This window comes from Neomonachus schauinslandi, chromosome 14, assembly GCF_002201575.2.
Source record: "Neomonachus schauinslandi chromosome 14, ASM220157v2, whole genome shotgun sequence".
NCBI classification, from domain to species: Eukaryota; Metazoa; Chordata; class Mammalia; order Carnivora; family Phocidae; genus Neomonachus; species Neomonachus schauinslandi.
The window spans coordinates 56,437,755-56,465,352 of NC_058416.1; the positions used below are offsets into that span (position 1 = coordinate 56,437,755).

The window sequence follows — 27,598 nt, forward strand, 5'->3', positions numbered from 1 at the left end:
ACCATGCTGTCTTGGTGATCACAGCTTTGTAATATAGCTTGAAATCGGGCAACGTGATGCCCCCAGCTTTGTTTTTCTTCTTCAACATCTCCTTGGCGATTCGGGGTCTTTTCTGATTCCATGAAAATTTTAGGATTGTTTGTTCCAGCACTTTGAAAAATGTCATTGGAATTTTGATCGGGATGGCATTGAAGGTATAGATTGCTCTGGGTAGCATAGACATTTTAACAATGTTTATTCTTCTGATCCATGAGCATGGAATATTTTTCCATCTTTTTGTGTCTTCTTCAATTTCTTTCATGAATGTTTTGTAGTTCCTGGAGTATAGATCTTTACCTCTTTGGTTAGGTTTATTCCGAGGTATCTTATGGTTTTTGGTGCTATTGTAAATGGGATCGTTTCTCTAATTTCTCTTTCTACAGTTGCGTTGTTAGTGTATAAGAAAGCAACTGATTTCTGTGCATTGATTTTGTATCCTGCCACATTACTGAATTGCTGGATGAGTTCTAGTAATTTGGGGGTGGCGTCTTTTGGGTTTTCCACATAAAGTATCATGTCGTCTGCGAAAAGAGAGAGTTTGACTTCTTCTTTGCCAATTTGAATACCTTTTATTTCTTTTTGTTGTCTGATTGCTGTTGCTAGGACTTCTAGTACTATGTTGAACAACAGTGGTGAGAATGTGCACCCTTGACGTGTTCCTGATCTTAAGGGAAAGGCTCTCAGCTTTTCCCCATTGAGGATGATATTCGCTGTGGGTTTTTCATAGATGGATTTTATGAGCTTGAGGAATGTTCCCTCTATCCCTATACTCTGGAGAGTTTTAATCAGGAAAGGATGTTGTATTTTGTCAAATGCTTTTTCTGCATCAGTTGAGAGGACCCTATGGTTCTTCTCCCTCCTCTTATTAATGTGTTCTATCACATTGATTGATTTGCGAATGTTGAACCACCCTTGCATCCCGGGGATAAATCCCACTTGGTCGGGGTGGATGATCCTTTTAATGTATTGTTGGATCCTATTAGCTAGGATTTTGTTGAGGATTTTGGAATCCATATTCATCAGGGATATCGGTCTGAAATTCTCCTTTTTGATGGGGTCTTTGCCTGGTTTGGGGATTAAGGTAATGCTGGCCTCATAGAATGAGTTTGGAAGTTTTCCTTCTGTTTCTATTTTTTGAAACAGCTTCAGTAGAGTAGGTATTATTTCTTCTTTGAATGTTTGGTAGAATTCCCCAGGGAATCCATCAGGCCCTGGACTCTTGTTTTTTGGGAGGTTTTTGATCACCGCTTCAATCTCATTACTGGTTATTGGCCTATTCAGGTTGTCAATTTCTTCCTGTTTCAGTCTTGGCAGCTTATAGGTTTCCAGGAAGGCCTCCATTTATTCCAGATTGCTCAGTTTATTAGCATATAGTTGTTGATAATAATTTCTGATAATTGTTTCTAGTTCCTTGGTGTTAGTTGTGATCTCTCCCCTTTCATTCATAATTTTATTAATTTGGGTCCTTTCTCTCTTCTTTTGGATAAGTCTGGCCAGTGGTTTATCAATCTTATTAATTCTTTCAAAGAACCAACTTCTAGTTTCGTTGATCTGATCTACTGTGTTTCTGGTTTCTAATTCATTGATTTCTGCTCTAATTTTAATTATTTCTCTTCTAATGCGTGGCTTAGGCGTCGTTTGTTGCTTTTTCTCTAGTTCTTTAAGGTGTAGAGTTAGTTGGTGAATTCAGGATTTTTCTATTTTTTGGAGTGAGGCTTGGATGGCTATGTATTTCCCCCTTAGGACCGCCTTTGCAGTATCCCATAGGTTTTGGACCGATGTGTTCTCATTCTCATTGATTTCCATGAATTGTTTAAGTTCTTCTTTGATTTCTTGGTTGACCCAAACATTCTTGAGCAAAGTGGTCTTTAGCTTCCAAGTGTTTGAATTTCTGCCAAATTTTTTCTTGTGATTGAGTTCCAGTTTTAGAGCATTGTGGTCTGAGAATATGCAGGGAATAATCTCAATCTTTTGGTATCGGTTGAGACCTGATTTGTGACCCAGTATATGGTCTATTCTGGAGAAAGTTCCATGTGCACTTGAGAAGAATGAGTATTCTGTTATTTTGGGGTGGAATGTTCTGTAAATATCTATGAGGTCCATCTGGTCCAATGTATCATTCAAAGCTCTTGTTTCCTTGTTGATTTTCTGCTTAGATGATCTGTCCATTGCTGAGAGTGGAGTATTGAGGTCTCCCACAATTAACGTATTGTTATCAGTATGACTCTTTATTTTGGTTAACAGTTGGCTTATGTAGATGGCTGCTCCCATGTTGGGGGCATAGATATTTACAACGGTTAGATCTTCTTGTTGGATAGACCCTTTAAGAATGATATAGTGTCCTTCTGTGTCTCTTATTACAGACTTTAATTTAAAATCTAATTTGTCTGATATAAGAATTGCTACCCCAGCTTTCTTTTGAAGTCCACTGGCATGGAAGATAGATCTCCATCCCTTCACTTTCAGTCTGGATGTATCTTTAGGTTCAAAATGAGTCTCTTGTAGACAGCATATGGATGGATCCTGTCTTTTTATCCAATCTGCAACCCTGTGCCGTTTTATGGGAGTGTTTAGGCCATTCACGTTGAGAGTGATTATTGAAAGATATGAATTAATTGTCATCATGTTGCCTGTGAAGACGTTGTTTTTATAGATTGTCCCTGTAAATTTCTGTTGTAGATCACTCTTGGGGTCTTTCTCCTTTTATAGAACCCCCCTTAATATTTCTTGCAGTCCCGGCTTAGTGGTCACATATTCTTTCAACTTCTGCCAGTCATGGAAGCTCTGCATCTCTCCATCCATTCTAAATGAAAGCCTGGCCGGATAAAGTATTCTTGGCTGCATGTTCTTCTCATTTAGTATCCTGAATATGTCTTGCCAGGCCTCTCTGGCTTGCCAGGTCTCTGTGGATAGGTCTGACGTTATTCTGATGTTCCTCCCTCTGTACGTAAGGAATCTCTTCCCCCTCACTGCCCTTAAGATGGTTTCCCTGGTTCTAAGATTTGCAAGTTTTACTATTACATGCCGGGGTGTTGGCCTGTTTTCCTTGATCTTAGGAGGGGTCCTCTCTGCCTCTAGGACTCGAATGTTTGTTTCATTCCCCAGATTAAGGAAGTTCTCAGCTACGATTTGCTCAAATACATCTTCTAGTCCTCTCTCTCTCCACTCCCTCCGGGATTCCAATTATTCTGACATTGGAATGCCTCATGGTGTCACTTATTTCTCTGATTCTATTTTCATGGATTCTGAGTTGTTTTTCCCTGGCCTCCTCTTTTCCCTTTTTATCTATTATACTGTCTTCCAGATTGCTTATTCTCTCTTCTGTCTCAGTTACCCTAGCTATTAGATTATCTAGATTGGATTGGATCTCATTGATAGCATTTTTAAGTTCTGCCAATTCACCTTTTATTTCTGCCTTTAGAGACTCTATGTTGCCATGAATTGATTTCTCCATTCTAGCCATTGTCTTCACAATTGCTAGCCTGAATTCCATCTCCAACATCTTGGTTATATCTGCATCCATTTGTAAATCTGCAGCATAAGTCATAATCTGAGTCTTTTCTGTTTTGGGGGCTCCTCCTCCTAGTCATTCTGTTGATGGGTGTTTGAGGGAATGTATAGAGTCCAAATTATTGACCAGAACCCAAGCAAGATGCACCTGTTTTCTTGGGACCTTAGGGTTGCTGGCCTCTTGTTTTCCCGCCTGTCTTCTGCGGGAGGGGCCTGCTGTGCTGTTACTCAGGCAACCCTGTTTGGGTGGAGTTGCCCTGCGCCCCTGTGGCGGGGGATGGGCCCAGTGGGAATCAGTCTTTGGGGCTTTTGTTCTCTGGTGGCTTTCCCTGGCGGCTTTCCGCGTCGCTTCCACGAGTCAGAGCAGAAGAGACCGTTTCCAACCCTCTGCCTCAGAGCAGAGAGACCTCAGTCTGTTCTTCAGTGAGCTCTCCAGGCCACACTGTCTCCGTTTCTGTCCGTGCTGCTATAAACTGCAGCGGCCTGGGTTGTGCGCCCCTCCGCAGCGCCCCCAGTCCTGCCTCCAGGTCGGGGCACGTCTCTGCCCTTTGTGCTTCTCAAACTGCCAGCTGCTCCCAATTCATCGCGGGTGACTCCGCTGCTTGGGGTTTCCACCCCCGGGGGTTGCAGTTCACTGGCACGACCCCGGCGCACTGGGTTTCTGTCTCGGAGGCTGCAGTTCGCGTGCGCGTGACCCCGCTGGTCTGGTCCTCCACGCTGGGGGCTGCCCTAAAGTTCTTTCCCGACGCTACTGGTCTGCGAGTCTGTGCCCCGTCCTCAGCACGTGAGGCTGTCACTCACCGGCAGTGTAGGATCCCCACGTCCAGGCACCCTCCCGCCGCCGTTTATCCTCTGATATCTGCCCACAGGATCATGGCTCTCCGCTTCGTACCTCAAAACCAACTGCCTGCGATATTCTGTTTGTAGAGATCCAGATCCTCTTACATCTCAGGCTGGTTTCGTGGGTGCTCAGAGTGGTCTGGTAGGTATCTAGCTCAATTCCAGGGACCAGTTGAAATAGGGTTCCCTACTCCTCTGCCATCCCCCCTCCCCCATTTTCTCTATTCTTAAAAAACAAAAAACTGTCTTTTGTCTTTAAATGCTCCCCTCCCTGGAGCTGCAGCATGCCTCAGTACTAGAGACCATTAAGCCATTGTTGGATATTAGTGCCTTCCAGGAAGTTCCCCAGGAACACTTACTGGGGGTCACCAATAGCCTACAGGGAACAGGACTTGTTTACTGGACTTGTTTGCCCAGTCTGAGAATGCAGTGAGTGAACGTGAAATACGTAATAAGGCAGGAGCCATGAGATCCCACATCAGGGACTTGCGTGAGTTCTGCGCCTTAGCTCCCAAGAAGACGTTTCAGAATTTGTGCTTGTTAATATTTTCTGCTCTCACACCCCCAAGGGTTCTGACCCATTCCCACTGGCAGCCAAAGGAATCAGTGGTTTCCACAGGGGACTTGCCCCTCTGGAAACCACCAGAATCTCATTGGGTGGAGGAGCCTCGGTGAAGCTGGATAATTCTGATACGCCCATTAAAGTGCACACCTCCACTCCTGATAACCACCACCGAGATCCACTTTACACACCCATGGCTACACTCGGGGGCTGAAGAGTCTGCAGAAGACATTAGGAAAGGCTACCCCACAGCTAGCAATTAAGATGGCAGAGGGAAGACCCTCTCCTCAATAGCTCGGTCCTCCTCACAGGCATTCAGTTTGGGACTGTGTGTTTCTAATCTAATGCCACTAGTTTAGCAAAAGCTTAGTTCCCTTAGAAGGATTAGTGATTTCACCAAGGCCCTCTTTTTTTTCTCCATCAAAAAACCCGTGCCAATTCAGAAACTATAACACGCTCAGAAGAGAGTCATTGTTGCTTTCTACAGTCCATACTCACATTGGTGCTGCTCCCGAGGTAGAAGAGAAGGTTATCGGGTTCACTTGTCTTAACACTTAGCCTTAAGGTGTTATAGTTAGCAGAAGAAATCGGAGGCTGGTAGGCCCGGATACAATCTCTGTCTGCAGACACGGCAACTTTAATCTGTGAAAGGAAAGAGGAAGTGTCCTAATCACTCAGTGACACACGTTGGCAGCACGCCAGGAGGTCAAAAGTACTGTTCCAGAACCAATTTTCACTGGTAGGCAGGTTTCCTCTCCTGAGGATGCATAATGCTTTGTGTTTCATAACATGAGATCAGGCGGTGATGAAAATTATTTTATTTGGTGAACTACTTAAATACGGAAAAGTCAGTCTTGAAGTTTTAAGAGTATTTTACATAGGAAACGGTCTCGCTCATGTGAGACTTAATTCCTTAAGACCAGGAGCTTATCCAGATCACCCTGGAATCTTTACATCTGACACAGGAAGGATATTTGATGATCATGTGTCAAATACCTGAAGGGATAATCTATTTATACATCCAGGAAATATTTATAGAGCAACTTTTGCACTTACTACACGTTTCTCTAAGTAGTTGCTTATATTTCTTACATTAGCTTTAAAGATTATACGTTTGTATTAATCAGAGCATTTAGAAACGTCTGTGGGGCTTACGTTTATTTGGTGACTTTCACTGAAACCAAACTCATGGCAACCGACAGCCATTTTCCAATATTGAGGCCACTCGGGGGAGGGGGAGTGGAAGGCTCCAGAACTGCTTTTTCTTAGCTAGCAGGGTTCAGGCAGATGAACATGAGACCAGAGGTCACATCTGTCCTCTATAAATCCCCAGCAGCGTGTCAACGGCATATTCTCTTGAAAGTATTATTTCCCTGAAATGCCTCCCCTTTAGAGCATGACCAATGCCATGCGCTATGGATGGTCGTAAACATTTTCTCAAGCTTGTACTTTTCCAGCTGGCAACTGTTCGATGCATTTAGTGACCTGGATTTGTGAGCATTTGTGTGTGTATAGGCTGTGTCGCCAGACTCCTGGACGATGAGGCTCATAGTGCACACACATTCTGAAGAACACTTGGATTACTGACACTGGGTTGGTCAAATGCTGGCAATAATGCCGTACTCGGCCAAGGAGACTTAGATGTAAACACTTAGACCATGAGCTCTACAGCAGCTGAGCTAATAGTTGTGGACTGCTGAGTCTAGGCTACAGTTGTAAATCTCCATAAAGACATGAGACCTCTTCGCTAACATTCGGAAACAGGTTGAATGAAGCAAAAAACAAAGAAAATGAGACTACTTAAGTATACTTAAATATACTGTCCGGGGCAGGAGAGAAGGTATTTTCTAGACAAAGCATAGGCACCATAAATAAAAGTCGTAAGTGGCTACACACACACACACACACACACAAAGTAAATATACTTAACACAGATTTAAATGTACTGTAGACAAGGCCGTGAGAAATGTGGGAGATAAGAGCTGACTCAGTAGAGGTCCAGGGGCCGGCATGACAGTCCCCTCTATAGGAGCCCCCTGAGACCGGGAGTTACCGAGAGCCCCGCTGTGGGAGGGCCGAGCTCCCGAGCGCCACAGGAGCCCACACTCACAGAAGCTGCTTGCTTGCGGGCCTGGCTGATAAGCAGTTTGATTTCTGATAGGTTTCTGTTCAGGTTCTCTTCTAATATCTTCAGAGGCTTCAACCGATCAAATAAAAGGCTGGCTTGTGTTTCTACATCTTTCACTCTTCTTCCAGCTAGCAGAGCTACCAAGTATCAGGTGGCAAGAAAGATGGCAGCAGGGAGGAAACAAGAGAAGTGAATTATTTGTTATTACCAATGCACTGAATAAAATATAATATCCTAATGATCAGATCCTTGAAATTTTGGTAAGTACAGTTGACCCTTGAACAACTCAGGGGTGGGGGTGCTCAACCCCCATGCAGTCACAATGCTGCATGTAACTTCTGACTCCCCCAGAACTTCACTAGGAATAGCCTACTGTTGGCTGGAAGCCTTACCAACAACGTAAATAGTCAATTAACACGGTTTGTAAGTGACATGCATTATATACTCTATTCTTACAATGAAGAAAGCTAGAGAAAAGAAAATGTTATTAAGAAAATCATAAAGAAAATATATTTTCTGTATTATATTTTTCGAAAAAAAATCTGTATAGTGGACCTGTGCCGTCAAAACCGATGTTGTTCAAGGGTCAACTGTATATGAAGAATGCGCCAGCAGCATGCCCTACCCAAGGCCCTTCTCTTGTTTTATAAATGCAAATCTCGACATCAGTGCATTTTTATTCCTTAGGGATGCTGTTTGTCAACAAGACCCCATGGTATACCAGGTCAGTTGAAAATCTCACAACGCGGACTTTCCCACTGGGAAGGGAGACCGGGACGTACCGGTCATTGAGGAGTCCTGTAGAAGTCTGTTAGTTTCTCGTAAGGTGGCATTAACCCTGGACAGGTCAGTGGATGTATTCAGCAGCTTCTGGCTCAATCCCACGACATTCTTTAGAGTGCTTGCTGCACTCTGATTTGCAGATGTGGCCAGCTCTTTGACTTTGGTTCCTCTGTCTCTGGCACCTGAAATAAATTTAAATGCAAGCATGCACCCCTGTGATCATATATGGGGAAACCATAAACCACAATAAATGTAACTCCTCATGGAAACATGTACAGTATTTCTTATGGGCTGCTGAGCACAAAATGGGGCTTCTGGCTTTTAATGGCAGTAGTAAGACTGCATGTCCTATGCCTTTCTGCTCCCTCTTAGGGACAAATGAAATAGTTTTGGTAACAATTCTCTGTATTGAAATTTCAATACTTAGTGAGATCAACTGCTAATCGCCATGTTCTCAGGGTCTTAGATGTTAATAAGCTAAACTTCTTCATTTGGTCTCCCTTCTATCACTCCCTTCTCACATTCATTAAATACCTTATTCAAATCAGTCCATGTGTGGATAAGAAGGTTGGGGAATTTAAATTTGTAGGTAGGATGGGCATGTTGTAGGCTAGAGGAAGTGGTATTTACCCACAATGTCAGCTGACTGCTAGACAGAACAGAATAAAGACTAAATGGTCACTATGGATAAAGTGGAATTCAGTTATTTTAGAAAATCTGGGTGATGCTTTTTTTTTTTTTAAAGGCACTACTATTCATGTTTAAAATATCCAATCACAAACAGGACAAAAACAAACACTAGAAGAAGCTGGATAAAGAGTCTACAGGTTTCTTTTTACTCTTGCAGCAACTTTTCTGCAAGTTTGAAATTACTTCCAAATAAAAAGGTGTTTTGTTTGTTTGTTTGTTTTTTTAAGGGGGTAGGTTGTGGGGGGAGGAGTAGAGAGAATCTTAAGCAGGCTCCATGCCCAGTATGGAGCCCAACACAGGGCTCGATCTCAAAATCCTGAGATCATGACCTGAGCCAAAATCAAGAGTTGGATGCTTAACTGACTGAGCCACCCAGGCGCCCCTGAAAAGGTACTTTTAAGTATTTAACCAACATATATCATGTGTCCTTAAAAAAAAAAGAAAGAAAAGAAACTTCCAGGTCAGAAAATGTGCCCATGATTTAAGGTTAGAAGTTAGTCCAAAGTGCCCCAAGCCCAGCTCCCCTACAGTGGTTTCCATGTTCACCAGTGAATCCACAGAAAGAACTCCGGAGTTGTTAGGGCATCTTGTAAGGCTTATTAAGAAAAGAAGAGAAGGTCGAGGGGATGTAAATGATGCAGTGCAGCTGGACTCATTTGTATTATACTTTAAAATAGTTATCCTATTTCAGATTGTAATGAATAGTACATTTCCAACCCATCAATATTAAAGTGATTTCTGAACTTATTTTAGAATGCTTTATATTGCCTCATAAAGGAAGATCACCAAGCAAGAGTTCTTTAATTGTCCGCATTTATAATGTACTAGCATTTTCCCTTAAGACGGGAACATTCAGCTTCTTGCTGACATCTTCGAATGACCCTTTCATTGAAGGGTTGTGTCAAGGCATTTTAAAAGAAAGTAATTCATGGGGTAGCATCAAGTCTCCCAAGGTTCTGCCTTTCTAGCATTCCAATGCAGGTGTTCTGGAGTTACTTAAAAAATAGTTATCTTCACTTCCAAATCATACTCCTCTGCGAGTAAAAACTCTATCCATCTTGGTCTCGATTTTGAGCGAGGGCTATTAATCAGACTCGCAGCAGGACTTCCTTCCGCTCCTGTGTAATGGCTTTACAATGAGCAAACATTAATTAAATCAAGAACCCCCTTTCCACTTACCTCCAGGAATTGTTCTGAGTATTAAGAGTGATTCATTGGTCCGCCTAGTAACTGTATCAGCATTCCCTTGAAATCTCTTTGCTGTATTTTTCAATTCACTCAGTTTCAATGTGATACCTATTTAAAGGGGGGGAAATTGTCCTCTTTGAGGATAACCTACCCAAAAGTTGCTTAGGCAACAGGTTCCTTCATCACTCTGACCCATCTACAGAATCAACAGCTTTCTACAGACACCCCCCCCAATATTGAAATTTTTCCAACAAGACTTAGCACCACTCATTATAGAAATGAAGAGTGTTTTTAGCTTGCTTGATCATTTTTTCTATTTCACTTGTTGCCCTTCTCCCAAATATTTCTTCTTGAATTGCATGTCCAATTTAATTTAGAGCTCAGGTGAAGACTTGTGTTTAAATCCCTCAGTCTTAATCATTCGCTAACTTCCTGCCTATACCTAAATCTTGTCCACCCCTCTTCTCTGGGTTGTAAAACCCCAAAGGTTGTCCTACCCAGGAATCTTCCCCCGTGCCCAGCCCCGCTTCCCCAGCCAGGGCCCCTCCCCTCCCCCATCCTCTCACGGCAGGACACGTGCTCAACTCAGCGTCCTTCAAGTCTGATCAAAGCTGTGGGATCAAAGCTTTTACTTTTAATATTTCTGTTCATAATACACACATCTCACTGCTGGACACACGGTTAAAAAATGAATTATGGATAAAATACCTGATGAACACGACGGTTTTAAAATTTTAATTGCCAGAAAGTTCACTATTTGGTGGCCTCTGACACACCTTTCGCCGTGTAAGCTGAAACCACGGCCCATCAACACCGATGCTAGAATTTGTGTTTCATCTGCTTTACGATCAAGTGTGAGGGACTTGCTATTCCATAAGATGATGACATAAAATTTAAATTGTGTCACTCACAGAGAACAAAAACTATGCACACATCTGGGCCCTTGGCTCAAACAGCTATGGGAGGATCCAGTACAGGCATGGAAGTGTTCTTAGAGGGGTGTGAGCTTGGTTTATAGCCCTGTCTACTCCTACAGGAAGGGACTTGATATTTTTGATTAGAATATATTAAGGTGAAAAGTGTATGTTTTTCTCACACCACAGATTCCTGCTGCCATTTTGTGTTGTGTTTACTGGACAGCCCTTACACATGTGAAATCATTGCTTACTGAACCCTTCAGGAAGAACTCACTGCATTGGGATTTCTTGAAAAACTGATAAATCTATTATGATTTAAGTCAATAATGATTTAATGAGAAGTTACCATGAGTCTAACATTATATTAGCCCTGTTTGGCAACATTGGCAAAAGAAATGCATCACATATAATACAACTCTTCAAGAAACTGTGAAACAGTGTGATATGAATAGAGGAGCATGTGAAACCAAAGAGAACTTGACACACACTGCGAAACACTGACAGCCCATGAGCTAACACCGTGTGTGGAGGATTCAGGTACCAAAGAAGGCTCAATGAGTCTTTGGAAGCTTAGAGATGCCCACATATTAAGAGAGGTCACTAAAATAAAAATTTAAAAGTAAAAATTTAAATATGATGTTTCTATGACAGGAAATTGGAATGTCATTGTGACAAAGAAGGGTTCATGTTCAGATTCCCCCAGGAAAGGAGAATGTTCCAGCAGTATGCTCAGAGAGTCTTATTCACTCTGCTTATCAATACAGTCCAAGCTAGAAACTTACCTTGATGCTTTCTGCTCAGGCTGTTGCCTTCTTTTAGAAATCTGGAACTGCGCTGGAGAGCCACTTTCCCATTAGAAACAAGGGATTCTGAGAACTGGAAAACAGGACACTTTAAACATGACAATGGCGGGGAGATGGGGGGAGCAGGTGTGGGAGGAGGGGCAGGTGGACTCCTGCTGGAGATGGGGACAGCAATTCTATCAGAATAGTCTCTGGTCTAGTTCCAAACATGGGAGTCCACTAGGTAATGGGTAGGGACAATTTAAATTGTCCTAATTCATGGCTGAGGAGAAAGAACACAAACCATTTTTAAATATATAAAGACAAAACCCAGACATTAAGTGAAGATTTCTCTAAAGAGAAGATGTCTCAAGTAGATATCAAGAAGCATTATCCTTTCATTATAAGAAACTGTGAGATTTTCCTCATTACCACATCACCAGTCCCTAGTCTTCGTAAAGAAGTATTTATGACCTTAAGGGGGGCCAGGGTGGCTCAGTGGGTTCAGTGGCTGACTTTGGCTCAGGTCATGATCGCAGGTCAAGCCCTGCGTCAGGGGTCTCCCTTTCCCCCTGCTCCTCACCCGGCTCATGCTCTCTAATAAATAAATAAAATCTTAAAAAAAAAAGAAAGTGTCTATGACCCTAAGAAATTAAAACTTGTATCACATGATGACAGAGCCAAACAGCTCTTGCCAGACGAGAATATTGACAAGCATGAATTTAAGCCACTGAGTCTTTGCTCAGCACCTTCTGGAACAATCTCCCACAGTGCCTAGAAAAGGAAGGCACACACTGTGGCCCCCGGGGCAGCTCTCACCAGGCTCACCGTAGTCACTGTCTCGAGAGCATCTTTTGCCACTTTCTCTGATTCCTCAATCAGGCTCCGAATGTTGGAATGGACGTGGGCTGCGCTGCTGGCATTCAGGGACACGTGTCTAACGCTGCCGAGGCCACTGTGTAAGCAGCATGTTTACAGATGTTGGCACAAATTAAATGGAACTTGCTCACTATTCCTGAAAGCTTCCCGGTTTCTCACCCTTAGAAAAGTTCAAGGAGTAACAACACAGGGATTCCGTCATCTTGGAAAGCAGTAGCTACAGTCACGAGAACACTCAGAAGTGCCGTTTAATTAACACCCGAAGAAGGGGCTACTGCTGTTTCCTATGGTTTTAACCGTCCATCAGTTTCCACCAGCTGCCCTCAACATTCTTTCATTTCTTTCAGACCCCCCACATATGTCTGGGGTACCACTGCACGTCTGCCTTGGCTGTAATCTCTCCTGCTGCGCACTTGCTAATTTTCAAAAAGCTTCCTTAAGCTTATATAAGGATGCCGAATCTTGTTCTTCAAAAGGTATATACCAATTTGATGAAATTCACTAAAGGTTTGGGAGGAAGATCAGATAATATTTGAATCATCTGAACTTCAACTCTTACAAGTGGGCAAATCACTTATGAACTTGCCAACTGGTAATGGTGCAATTTCATCCAGCTCACTCTATCTTGAAAATGAAATCTGACAATTGACATATCTTTGCCTGCTGAGTAACTCACTTCATTTTCTCCCCAAGGTTATCGAGTTGAGTGATTCCCAAACCAGGCACCAGCAGTTACTACTTGATTGACAAAATTTGGTGATTTATAGATAAAAGATAATAATGTTATTTAAGTTTGTGTAGCATACCACATTGCTCTTACTATTCGTACTAGGTAATATGGGTTTTGTCTTAGCTATGTATATAGGCAGAATATATTTTTTTTCTCTTTTGGGAAATAAGGAAAGCTGATAAAAAGAGAGAAGCTGAGTATCTAATTCCATTTTCTATTACGGATTCCTATAGCATGTGTAGGTGGTAATGCTCCATGCAACACATAATTTATGCAACATTCTATCCTATATCGTTTTTAATTGCTTTCCTTGTGTGAGCTAATCTTTTATGGCAGCATTCCTCAAATTGGAAAGATATTTATTTTTCCCTCCCAACACAGAGCAGCACACGGATACCCAGTGAGTCCAGACTTTTTCTACCTATAATTGTAACAAGTTTTTAAGAAATAATTTTACCAATTAACTCACAATATTGTGTGAATCTCTGATAAGGCTGAAATACTAGTTCCTTCATTTGCCGTACATCAGATAACATGGGGATCTTTAAAAATGTGACAAAGCCCGGGTCACAATCTTTGAGCGGGAGGAGGACAAGGCGACAAGAGCAGTATTTTTGAAGTTCCCCAGTTTATTCCGAAGTGCAGACAAGTTTGAGAACCACTGTCCTCAAGTCATGCTTCTCATTTAGAAGCGCTTTGTCACAAGTTGAGGACATATTTAACAAATGCTAAAAACATATGTTAAGGTAACTATAAGACAATAGTAGACCTTCAGGAAGTAGAAAATAAAGGGGATGGTGTCTTCCAGCTGGGGCAACTACAACCTCCGTCCACGCATAAAGCCAGCCAAATCATAAGCTCCAGAAGGACAAGATTTGTAAAGAAATCAATGTCTTCATTCTGTCCAACCTAACAAAGCCCCGAGCACTTAGTAGTTTCTTAACAAGGCCTTAATGTCTTGATATCATAATATTTGTTTTCCTCCTATCCAGTTCAGTGTGCATTTTCCCCATCATATGCGGAAGGATAACTACATTACCAGACATGGGAGGAAATCCTCCTTCCCCCATGAATAAAATAGGAGTCTTCGTTTGTAGACAAAAGAAGTGACTCAACACTGTGATCAAAGTGGCCATTCTTACTCTCTCTGCTCCACAGATCACCCACCCTGGGATTCCTGCAAGTTCTGCTCTCACCTGTCCAGAGCACCTGCTAGTCTCTGGAGCTCAGCTGCATGGTCCTCTGCTCTGTAGACAAGGTCAAGTGCTTTTCTTTTGGACATCTGCATGACCAGATCATCTACGTGGTGCCTGATTTTGGCAGTCCATAGAAGCAGCTCATCCCGGTGACGCTCTAACTGCTATGTGGAGAAATTCAGATTGTGAGTATATATGCACCTACTGAACAATGTACCTGTGTACATGTGTATGAGGCGTGTGAAGACGCTCGGAGCTGTAACTTACTGCCAGAGCATCCCGCTCCTCCGCTGCACGGGCACGGACAGCCTCTAGCAATCTTCTCCCTCTGGCAATTAGCGTCGAGGTCAAGTTCTGCTCTTCTTGAACACGTAGCTGCTTTTCCTGGGACAAAAAAAATCACCTTTGAGGATGCTTCAAAAAAAGCGAGCCAGTTTCTGAACGTTAGTACCTGACACTATGTGCTGCAGTTAGAACTTGGGGCTCATCTTAAAAGAAGCTAAAAATGGTATTATTGACATAAGGGAGCTGGGCTCCCAGCCCTGAGAAGGAAGCAGACCGTCCTTCTGAAGACTCACGCGGAATTCTTGCAGGTTGGTCTGGGCAGTGTGCACCAGGCGGTCGCTCTCCCAGGCCTTCACCTCAGCTTCCCTCGCGAGGTTGCCCGCTGTCTGCAGCTCACTGGTGTGTTTTGAGAGGAGGCTGCTTGCTGCTGCTTTTAAGACCTCCAACTCTCTCTGTGGCTTCTGGTAATTCTTCTGAATTTGTGACAATAAAGCTTCAGCAGCCCTGTTAAATATAGATGGTGTAGGTAGTAAGTACTGAACAACAATGCTCCTGTGGTGAACGGACAGCGAAAGACTGCATTTCCCTCCCTCGTGTCTTCTTGCCATCATGAGTGGCACATCGTTACCTCTTAAAGGGAGTAATTTTTCTAAGACAGCTATAGGCATGGTCTATTTACACTTTGTCCTTCACAAGCCATCTTTATTCACAAACTTCCTAACATATTTTAGTAAAGGAATTAAAAGAAATCATTTCTGTGGGTCGGGATGCAGAAAATTGGGACCACAGTCTGTGGATGATGACAACTGCCATCTTGCTTTTCAGTACAGCAAGAAATGGAAAAGAGGCCATTCAGTGATTTGCTTCATTTGCTATGAAGTTATAAATGTATTTAGAGGACATAAAGGTTTTTCTGCAGCTAGTTAAAAAATAGATTTTATAAAAACTGAAAATTCAAATGCCAGAAAGATCTAATTTGTACCACTGGAAAGAGCAAGCCTTAGGAAATCAAAAGATATGTTTTCCTATTCTTTTGCAAATATGCTATCAAATTGCTTGTTTAAATCAATTTTGAATTTAAAGTTACACAGAATAATACAATTTTCACACTATAAACCTTCACAGGGGTTGAATACATCCAATTAACTTCCTGCTTCAATTTGTCAGGAAAACTTTGAAATTTCATGGAAAATGCCTTGTAAGTCACCCTCAGATTCCACAGACATCATAACGCTGGCCTAAGACAGAAAACATTTTCCAAAGGTACATACTTAAACACTGACATCGTTGGAACATCACCAGGAATTATTTAAACATTCTTACAACTTCTCATAATTAGGATACAGGCAACAAGAACTAAAAGTACATGGGAAACACACAAGTAAATCCAATATATTTCTGATGTCTGACCATGGATCCCTTCATACCATTTAGCAAAGAATCTGAGAAATTTTTTTTTTTCAAAGATTTTACTTATTTGACAGAGACATAGCGAGAGAGGAAACACAAGCAGGGGGAGTGGGAGAGGGAGAAGCAGGCTTCCCGCAGAGCAGGGAGCCTGATGCAGGGCTCGATCCCAGGACCCTGGGATCACAACCTGAGCCGAAGGCAGACACCTAACGACTGAGCCACCCAGGTGCCCCGAATCTGAGAAATTTTAAAACAGAGGTCAACTTTTCATCTATGAAGTGGCTTTACCACCTAACCTGTGATCACAGGCAATGACAGAATCATCAATGACTTGATGAAGATTAAAAACAAAAAACCTCAGCAGCACCTGGGGACCTCAGACCACACGGGGCTCGATCCCAGGACCCTGAGATCATGACCTGAGCCGAAGACAGACGCTTAACTGACTGAGTCCCCCAGGCGCCCCAGGACACATTTCTTTAATGAGGCAGCTTTGGATAGGTCTGAGGAACCCCAGCGTGGAAAACAGCTGGGAGACACAGGCACGGATGGTGAGGTAAAGTGTGCTGTCAGTGGTACAGTGTGCAGCAGGGAAGCAGCAAGCTGGATTCTGCCCTCCTTTGCCAGCCGTGGCTGGTGTCTGCAAGTGGCCCCACTGTTCCCTAGCCAATAACGGTGGCTCGCTGCCTCGACCATTTGTGCAAGCAAGGTGGTTTATGCTGAACACCTGCCTTCCTTCGCGGAGTCTGGAATTTGGTCTGTGCTAGGTGGAGGGTGCATATGGGGCTAGCCACCAATAAACACCTTGGATGCTGAACTTCTAATGGCCTTCCCTGGGCAGAAACATTACACATGCGGTGCTGCATTTTCCTTGCTGGGGGCAGAGTGTGATGTGACCCCTCATGAGGGCGAGAGAGCTTAGGGAATGCTGCACGGATTCTTCCAGGCTCTGCTGTGTCTTCTTCCCTGTGTATCCAGCTGTGCATCCTTAATACATCACCTAAGAAATCTTGGCCAGGAGTCCTGAAGGTCCTAGGGAAACTCTGAATGCGGGCATGGTCTTGGGGACACCAATACAAGCATGATAAGCAATTGCAAGGTGTGATAAATATTCTCACCTATAAGAATGCCATACTTCAGGGTAAATGACTAGTTTTCTAAGAGTTATAATGAAGCAGATACATAATTCCTAAAATAATCTGTGAAATTTGAAATGGCATAAATACACAGGGATTATCTATGAAAAATAGGAAAGAGGAGGCCAGAGAACACATTTTAAACTCTTAAATTTTTTTTTTTTACAAATAATATAATCAATTTAATATATTTAGTACATTCAGATTTTTAAGGCTTTAAAATTTGGACAATATAGGGGCGCCTGGGTGGCTCAGTTGGTTAAGCGACTGCCTTCGGCTCAGGTCATGATTCTGGAGTCCCGGGATCGAGTCCCACATCGGGCTCCCTTCTCGGCGGGGGGGTCTGCTTCCCCCTCTGCCCTCTTCCCTCTCGTGCTGTCTCTCATTCTCTCTCTCAAATAAATAAATAAAATCTTTAAAAAAAAATAAAAAAAATGAAATTTGGACAATATAATAATTCTTTAGGATAAAAAAAGCCATATTATATATTCAAAGAAAAAATTTCCCAAGCTTCTCTAATTAATTAATAAAGGACATGTTAACTTAGGAACTTATAACAAAGTGAACAATGATTAAATTTAAATGTTTTTATTCACATGTATGGTAAATACTGTCCCCTAATAAAAAAAACCAATGACATTGTCTTTCAATCTGTCAAACTCACTAAAAAATTCATGTGTTTCTTTTCTATATCATGTGTTGACATGGTATAGGATGCAGGATGTAAAAATCAATTTAATAGACCTTAAATAATTTCACACATATGCAGAATCTTGGATAAATGGTTAAAATTATAGATGAACTCTTAAATTTTTAAAAAATAAAAGGTATCTTTAGTAATGATTTCACTCAAAAGTTAGAGATTAGCAATCTTCCGGATAACTTTATTCCAAATAGAAACAAAAGAGCTATACCAGAGAAAGGGTGGTGGAGGGCTTAGCAGGTGAGGCAGATCAGGGGTGTGGAGAGAATAGGGTGGGAGAGGGGCCACCCTGCCTTCTCCCCTTCTTTGCAAATACTACTTTGAAAATGAACTCCTCCCAATTGGGCTATGAGCTCCAAATGGGCAGGAAGGCTCTGTTCTCCTTTGTGTCCCCAACTCCTAGCACAGTGCCTGTCACCTGGGGATTTCAATCTATCTGATGAACGAACGAACGAACTGATTGTGGAGGGGTAATGGTGGGAGAAGACATCCCCACAAATGATTCCCAGGAATCTCCAGGGGATCTTCGTCTTTAATAAGCTCCTGCATCTTTAATAAGACTCTGATGCACAGCCAAGGGAAGGAACAAAGAAAGGACACAGCATGCATGGCGGGGGTGGGGGGATGGTGTCAGGAAACAGTGGGACCAGCCAGGGAGCCTGGGCAAGCTGGAGAGGAATGGAGCTGGAATCAAATACACGACATTTATATGTAATCCTGGAGGCAGCGGGGAGCTAAGGATGGTTGGGAAGCAGAGCATTGCAGTGCTGAGCCTGAAGAATGGTGGGTTCCTGGTAAGACCTGCATGGAAGTGTGAGCCCCTTTCCCTCCACTGCCTACTTCTGCCATGCATTTCAGGGGAAGGGAGGATGCACATGAGTGGTCAGGGTCAGGGGAACATGGTCATAATGTAGCAGAGGTCTCTGACCTGGCCACTAAAACTCTACCCACCCGTCTTTTCCAGACTGGGTCTCAAGTGGTTCTTCCTTCTGTGTTGGGTTGGAAAATCAGGGTTTAGAGTGACACAGATTTAAGTGTGTGGTCTGGTCTCATATTATCCTGGAGGCTTAACATCGGGCAAGGTACTTAGAGTCTCTGGGCCTGTTTCCCCAGCTAGCTCCTCCCCAACCTCACAAAGCAGCTGAGCAGATTATGTGACAAGATGAGAGAAGTGAACCCTGTGCCCTCCCCAGCCCAGAGCAAGTGCTCCCAGATGGCAGCCCTCTTCCTCATTTCCTGGGACCTTGCCCTCCTCTCATCTCCCCTTGGGGGCATTTATTATTAGTTCTGGGCCCTCACCAATGTTCTAGTGACTATTTTACTAGTTCTCTCTCCAAATGCCATCTGACACTTGTTTTTCACCTAACAAATCAACAACAATGTCAAAAATCATATTCAATGTTGAAGAAAGACGTAAACTCAACTTTGCAGTGTGTTGCCGGTGGAAGCGTAATGGAATTGTTTTTTAAATCTTTAGAAAATAATTTGGAAACGCAAGTCAGGAGTTTTCAAAATGCAAATTCCATGATTTCACTTCTTATTATCTACCCTAATAATAGTGTAAAATAGAGGAGAATATTTTTGTCTAAGATGTCCATCACAACATTAATATAGGTTAAATATCACACTACAGGGAATGGCACTATGACGGCATATTGTGTAACTGTTTAAACCATACTGAAGATATTTATCAGAACCCGGAAGAAAGACAGCCTGTGCTACATTACATCAAGTAATAACTGTGCAAATACTAAGAAAAAAAAGCCTGGAAGGAAATACAAGCTCCTCGTGAGCATGTCTCACAATTCTCTGATCTGTCACTCCACATGGTGGTTTTCCATGAGAGTTTGAACAACTGAGCTAAATCATTTCGGCATAATGTCAATCTGTCTTAGAGCTTACAGCCCAGGGAACAGCCACTAAACTGTATTTTCTTCCATGAGAATTTACGGCATTATACTTGATCTTCAATAAATACAGCATTGTGAGGTTCTTTTGTTTGTGCTAGATGGAAATATTGTTCCGGAGTCACAGGGAAAAACCAAGCCTATGGCACAAAGAGAGACATTGGCACTGATTATACTTTTCTCTGTTGAGAGTGGATGGCACCCATTGTTTCATTTCTTTGACAACTGTGCCCCTCTCTTTATGACATTCTGCCCCTGTGAGAGTGTTCTTTCCTTCCCCTCCTTGCATACATCTCCCTCCCCTCAGCATTCAAGCTCCTACCTCTAATTGATTGTGTCATGAATGGTATTTAGAAACCTACTTGAGTTCCAGTATGGCATTTTGGTGCAACTGCATGAAATGGCTTTTCTGTATGATTTCCAGCAAAGATGTAATATTCTTTTGCATATTCTGAAGAGTAGAACTGGGTAGCTGGAAGTCTTCATCCAAGGTCTGATTTAGAGTTGCTGCTTTTTCAATAATTTCTATGGAGACAAGTCATCAATCATTTAACAGGTCTCTCAAAAGTGGACAGCACTAAAATGAAAAAACTTAGAAACTTCTTCACTGAGGCCGGCTTCATTCACCCAAATGGGTTGAACCTCAGGCCAGCCCAGGCCAGCCCATATATCCCAATGTGCTCTGGTTGTCCCTTATCAAAATACTCATGGACTTGAGGTTACTGGTTGATTTAATGTTGGTCTGCCCCAGTGTCCATAAACTCGTAAGGGCTGGGGTTGCCATGTTTACCTCAGCATTTCCTGCACCTGGCACAAACATCTGCACATAGAAGCACTTGGTAAATATTTACCGCATGAATGAACCACCAATACTCAATACTACTCTTTTTAATAAACACATTATTTGTTCTAATAATTTCCTTACCTTTGGCTCTATAAAGTCTGATTTGTATTGGATTTTGTACCTTTTATATCCTTCAACTAATCCAACAAGAAAAGCAAGGATATGTTTCTGGTAGCCAGAAAACTGAAAATGGCACTCTAACAGCCAAATCAGGTGAGACATCCCAGTACTCTAATATTGCGGGTATCCGTTGGGACCACACTGAAGCCCCAAATCCCGTCAGCATCTATTCTGGGCAAAGGGGTGGGTGTTGAGAGTTTAGCTCAGCTACACTCCATGGTGTTGCTGCCTTGGTATCCATTTGTTTGGCCAAGCAGCCTGCAGTGACCTTAAACGGACAGTAGTCCCTCATGCAAGCCTGTGCCTAGACAGCCCCGGCAGGGTCACGAGCAAATGTCAGTTCTTGTTATGACCTCCCCAACAGCACTTGTGACCAACAGCCTCCCCTACCACCCCCAGGGCCTTCTACTTATTGGCCTCTTCGGTAAGACCTCCGGGGGGCTTACCCAATCCCCTCTGTTTTGGTTTGATTGACCAACCTAGACTTAGCCTGGGACCCCAAAAGACTCCACCAAAGAACCTTGATAAAGGCATGTGCCCAGGTCCTATCTCTCCCTTTCATTGCCTGCCCCCTGCCTTGACCTCTCCTGTATGGCCCCTCAAGACATGGCAGGTACTTCCTCCTGGACCTGTGAGTAATAAACTTCTGTATTTCATTTTCTCTTGTGGTCTGTTGTGGGAGTTTGGCTCACCATCCAGCACCCTGTGCTCCACTTAGTAAGTGTTAATTTGACAAATTCATAACAGATGGGGAGGCACGATGTCTACTTGATCCTTAGGAACTAAATATAAGGCATTAGAAAGAAAATTAAAAAGCATCCTTTTTTTTTTTTTTAAAGAAAAAACTCTCAATGAAAGACTATGATCCAGACAATTCAGGATCCCCAACTGTGGATATTCCAGGCCTTTGGCTCTGGGAAGCCTAGTGCGTGCAAGTCAGACACATATGTTTAATAAAGTGAATGGAGCATTTCCTACCAAATAAGCACAAGCTGGACACTGACCCCAAACCAGACACTGAGCACACTACCTTGGATATTTATCTGCAGCCTCTCAGTAAATGTCATGAGGTCTTGACTCTTGTTGAGGATTCTTTCAGTCGCCCTGGTTACATTTTGGCTACTCGTTAACACTCTGGCGAGCTGACAGAAAATAAAGGTCCCAAGTTAGTTTGACTTGGACTAATATGCAAGCTTTGGTGTTCCAGTCACTTTTAAGCAACAAAATACATCCCAGAGTCTGGAGTAAAGCTGTACACTGCCTCATGTAAGCCAAGGTGAATATTTCAGGGTGGAAACTGACTAAGGGGCTAATGAAATAATTTACTACTCACTCTATGTGAGAAAAGATGGTATTTTTTTTTTTTAAAGAGCCTAATTGGCTATCAAACCACAAACTCCCACCATGTCCATTGTGAAGACCTTATATTCATTTTAGGACCCAAGGAAACAGAATATGGAAATACAATCTTGCTAATTTGTATTGACCATGAGAATTTAGTTGAGGAGTTAAGAACACAGAGTCAGGGGGCTCCTGGGTGGCTCAGTTGTTAAGTGTCTGCTCAGGTCATAATCCTGGGGTCCTGGGATCAAGCCCCGCCTTGGGCTCCCTGCTCAGCGGGAAGCCTGCTTCTCCTTCTCCCACTCCCCCTGCTTGTGTTCCCTCTCTCACTGTGTCTCTCTCTGTCAAATAAATAAATAAAATCTTAAAATAAGAACAGAGAGTCAGGCAAACTGAGCCTGACTGGCTGGAGACCTAGCAGCGCCCAAGCCTCACTGATAACATGGAGTAATGTCAACCCTCCTGAGGCTTTACGAGGCTAACATGCCAGCAGCCCAAGGGTAGAGACTTAGCTGTCCTCTGCCGTTATTTTCATTAGGAATGTTTTAATTTGTAAAAGGAAAGGTTGTTTGTAATTTTCAGGAGCATAAAGTAACTAGTCTGGTTCTAAAAGTGTTTTCTAGTCAAAATCCAAAGAGAATCTTCTTTAATGGATAGAGAATTATTTTAATCAGCTTATCATTTCCTACCAAACGTTCTCTCACTGGGGTACTTAAAGCCACATTTAAACCCTTCAACTCTTCCCAAATCATCCTTAATTCTAAATTAAGAGGAGCCAACCTAATACTTTAGGGTGCGTGTGTGTGTGTGTGTATGTATTGAGAGACAAAGACTAGATACATATATATGAATATACATATACTATCATATACATATCTATATACACACACAGGTGTAAGTGTGCAAACACACACACATGAAATTCAAAAGTGAAAATTATAAATTTGACAATAGGCTTCCCTCACCATCTGCGAATGAGATTCTTTTTTGGGTGGCTAAAAACCATTCATCTGGCCTGGGCTGAACAGAATAAATAATTCTCTGCTGACATCCAAACAGGCTCACTTGACATTCAAACTGCACAAATCAGCAGCACGCGACCCAGGGCCTGAGTGTTGCTCAGAGACCACACACCCGCCCGCCCGCCCCTCGGTTCACAGGAGGAAATGAGAGGCTGATGGCTCAGCGACTGCCAATTCTTCCCTCGGCAGAGGTGACAGCAGAAATTAAGTCAGGAGTCTCTTTCCACTAAAGCACAGAAACTGGCAGGGTTAAAACCAATTTGATGACAAAGTACCTGGAGCACTGCTCCTGGGAGGAAGAGGCTGCCCTGATTTAATAGAACCTTCCAGACCGCCCCAATGCAATTGCTTTCAAGGGCTGGGTGGGAAGCAGGCCCTCTACGTGAAGAATTTACCTCCCCTAGCAGATTGTCTGTTTGTTCTGCAACACCTTCAAGCTGATCTTTTGCCAGTTTCTTCTGTGGATTTTCTTTTAATAAAGCTTCCTAAAAAGAACAAAGTAAACAAATTACAGTGCTTCAAAATAAATTTGCTGGCTCCTGACTAAATCACTTTTGTTGTTGTTCACAGAAATTCTTCTTTCCTTGAAATTGCATTAAGAAATAAAATGAATCACATTTACTTAAGTGTTGATTAGAGTAACATGCCTCTGTACTGCCATTTTTTGCATTACATTTCCTATATAGATATGAACTCCAAGTCTGGTGTGTTATGCAGAATCAAATATTGTCGCAGTTCTGGGGTAAGTCTGATTTAATTTCAGTATCAGAGTCATATAAGTTTTCACTATAATTGCTAACATCTTAAAAATGCTGCAATACAAAAGTATTATATACAGAAAAGTCTTTATGATTCCTAACAATTCAGTGCTTAATTTATGCTAACACTCCTCTAATTTTTTACTTGTATGATTTTATTTAAGCCTTATAACAAGCCTGGGAAGAGGCTGTACTATCGTGAAGGGTCAGGGGAGTTAAGTTGCCCACGGAGGCTGTGTAGGTGGAAACAATGAATAGTTTAAGAGTTCACCTGCATACTTTACATAAACATAAAAAGTTGCTTAAAAAATTGACAAAGTCGGGGCGCCTGGGTAGCTCAGTCGGTTGGGTGTCTGACTCTTGATTTTGGCTCAGGTCATCATCTCGAGGTCGTGAGATTGAGCCCCACATTGGGCTCCGTGCTGGGTGTGGAGCCCACTTAGGATTCTCTCTCTCTCTCTCTCCCTCTCCCTCTGCCTCTCCCCTGGCTCTTTCTCTCTTTCTCTCTCTCTTCCTCAAATAAATAAATCTTTTAAAAAATTGACAAAGTGGTTTAAATAAGAGCAAGTCATTCAAAAACAGTTAAAATTTAAATTAAGTATTTATCTTACTTGATAAATTTAAAATATAGTTATATTGCTAGGGTCCATATGACAAAATAGTATTGATTGATTGTGTCTATAGTGAGTGGAAATTTAAACTTTTTTTGAGAATTTTTTTGTCTTTCAAAAACATTTTTTTCCATTTGAGGAAAAATAATATAAAAAACATCTCTTAGAGTTCCCTAACTTTCTTTATGGCCATTATTTCTATAGAGAAAGACCACTATAAACAGGAATGGATGGCTGGAGCAGCCAGATTCTCTCTCTCTCTCTCTCTCTCACACACACACACACACACACCCTAAGGAAATGTTAAGTCTAAGAAAAGCTTTTATAGAGAAAAAAAAAAGGCATTCAGGAATGTCTATCCTTTTTATTACTACATGACACAGTGAATTGATTATCTCAAATTCTCATGCAAAGTTTTAAGCAAAATTAATCTCATTTTTTTTCCAATTAGAAGTAAAAATGCTTACAGAATACAAAATACTGAAATTTCTTAACTTCCCACCCCTTTTTTGGACCCAGATCCTTTCTGACTAAACATAAAACTATGATTTAACCCCCAGAGATTTTTAGATAGACTTCTGGGAAGAGAAATTTTGTGGCTTACAAATCCAGTTAAGAATAATACATTTACAGAAAACAATTGATCTTCAGCATATTCCAGCATTAAAGATGATACCATCCATGTTTTTTTTTTCTTCCTCTGTATTTGTATTAAGACAGCTGCTTTCAAATATCCACAGAGGGGTGAGTGGACTCTGTCTTATCCCAAAAGGCAGAACGGCAGTTGGGGAGAAATTGATATGGAGACATCTATGGAACAACATTTGAACAATTAGAGCGGTCCCATAGGAGAACAGGTTAGCGTGGGGATGGTGAAATCCCCAGTCACACTGCAGAGAAGCCTAGACGCCAGGAATGAGGCTTCCACACTTGTGAGAGGACAGACAGAATGACAGAACACTGTCCTCACCAACTCTCTTACTTGGGGACACAGGTTTCTACCAATCTCTGTATTCCCAGTACCTACCCGGAGAGATTTCGTTGTATTTTCCAGGGTTGACAAAATTCCATACGGAATAGGGATAACACCGGTGAGGTTCACAGAGAGGATGGTGTCACCAATATCCCCTAAGTCATTCAGCAGCACACCTACACACTCATCATCACAAGCTAGAAGAAAAAGCAAGCTGAAGTCAGTGCAAGGTGGTGTGCACAGTTTTGCATGGATTTGCACAACCCATTTTGCAAGAATAACATCCACGAGCAGAGTACAGGACAAGGCTTGCACAAACCACATCCAGTCTCATTCCCCCACCACCTGTGTGCCGGGAGGTAAGCAGCAAGTACTGAGCCTCTTCTCAGACGATGCCACTGAGCCTCAAATATCAGTGACTTCCCCGGGGTCCCACAGAAAGAAACAACTGATGCCCAGCACGGATCCCAGGCCTGGTGCGTGTTTTCTTCTACCGCTCTGACCTTCACAGTGCATTTGCTCTGGATCTTTGACTGGGACCAACAGCAATGAATTCCAAACGCATTTCCTTTCAGAGCCTGGTCTGTCCTTTCCTCAGAGAGTTTGCAGACACATCTACTGCTGGTGCCATAGCAGGAACACAATGGAGAGAGAGAAAGCTCTTTAAACACTGAGAGGAGGAGAATACCCACAAACACAATCGCTTTCCAGGAGAATGTGCCTCGGTTTGCATTCCTCGCATCGGAGCCCCGTGGCACCCGGCCTGCAGATGCACTGCCCGGACCTGTGGTCACAGTCCCCGTGCACAGAGCCACGCGGGCTGCAGTCACACCTCTGGCAGGTGCCACCCGGCACTCGAGGGTTCCCGTGATAGCCTGAGGAGCACCTACAGAGAGGAAGATGCACAGGTGTGCACTGTAGTATCAACACCAGCCAACAGATACACCAGCTCCCTGCCAAGGACAGCGACCCTTTCTGCCAAATGAAATACAAGGAACAAGGGCCCATTGACCTCATTCTACATTTTATGTAGATACTGGCTCGGAAGAGTAATAAGATCCCATATCAGTCACGCACATCCAAACTGATATGTCTCCCAAATCACGTCAGTAAATATGTCCTGTCCGTCGGAATGCGACGGACTTGCCTAGCGACTTCCGCGGGGCGCCCCCTAGCGTACCTTTCGCAGTACTGTCCTTCGTAGCCCAGAACGCAGGCGTCACAGCGGAAATCGGCATCGCCTTCCAAGACGCAAGTGGGGCTGAAACTAGAAGGGAAAAAATCGTGTTTTGAATTCTCAGATCTACAGCTTCAAATCTTCCTTATGCGACTTATTCATTACTCTTAGGATACACGATACTGCTCTGAAAGTGAAGGGATTACACCAGACAACATTTTCAGGGCTGAAAATCTAGTGGGGGCAAAAAGAAGGAAAACAAACACGTGATCAACACAAGCACGTGCATCTCTCATATCCAAAAGATACTCACTGCACACCCGTCCAGTGACAACCGTGTGCGCGCGGAGGGGAAGAATGGACACATTGCAACGAATCAGTACCATCCCACACCGGACAATGAATTAGTCACCAAACAAGCAAGCTTTCCAGGAGGAAAGGGTCTTGTTCTGTGACGGCAGGGCATTATCACCTGGCTCATGACATGAGGAGCCATGTGATACGCCATTAGAAGCAAAATGACAGAGCCACTCAAAATGTAATAATCCTCTCAGATCCCCTCACTCAGAGATTCAGCTTTTGTCTCCTTCCTCTCCACAACCTCTCCCTCCGCATTTTAAATTATCAAGGAGCCTTGCGCCATCTAGAGGCTCAGATGGGTACCTGCAAGCCGCTGAGAAAAACCGCGGGGGGGTGTCTGGTGTTTTGACTTGTGCTGAGTTTCCAGAATGACAGACAGGGTTCTCTATCAGCCCCACTTCAGTTCGGGCTTTTTCTTCCTCTTTAAAAACTAAAGGGACAGGCTTAGTGGAAGCACGAGATATGTAGAAAGTAAAGCACGTCTGCTATGGGCTCGCAGATGCAGAGCTCACATAGAGGTTTCTGACCCTCACAGTCGCTTCCTAACGTGTAAAATTTATTAGTGTGCACTCTGGGGTTGGTTAGAACTTTTTGATTGAAGTAAAATATTCAAACAGTACACAAATGTGCAAAGTAGGAGGTGGAATATCCTTTCAAACATGTCTCTGGGCTCATATAGCCATGGAACTATGGATATGGATACACGT

At 42.9% G+C, this 27,598-nt stretch overlaps 1 protein-coding gene across 1 annotated transcript in view; it reads right to left on the reverse strand.

Annotated features, from left to right (window-relative positions):
• Positions 1 to 27,598, reverse strand: part of LAMA1 (laminin subunit alpha 1) — a 138,106-nt gene that overhangs the window by 29,616 nt on the left and 80,892 nt on the right. Inside the window, 15 exon segments of the mRNA XM_021686201.1 lie at positions 5,450 to 5,593; positions 7,062 to 7,216; positions 7,862 to 8,044; positions 9,732 to 9,848; positions 11,440 to 11,533; positions 12,259 to 12,394; positions 14,245 to 14,408; positions 14,512 to 14,628; positions 14,823 to 15,033; positions 20,048 to 20,210; positions 21,680 to 21,791; positions 23,408 to 23,497; positions 25,409 to 25,551; positions 26,047 to 26,240; positions 26,535 to 26,621. Coding sequence (XP_021541876.1) covers positions 5,450 to 5,593; positions 7,062 to 7,216; positions 7,862 to 8,044; positions 9,732 to 9,848; positions 11,440 to 11,533; positions 12,259 to 12,394; positions 14,245 to 14,408; positions 14,512 to 14,628; positions 14,823 to 15,033; positions 20,048 to 20,210; positions 21,680 to 21,791; positions 23,408 to 23,497; positions 25,409 to 25,551; positions 26,047 to 26,240; positions 26,535 to 26,621 — 2,110 coding nt within the window.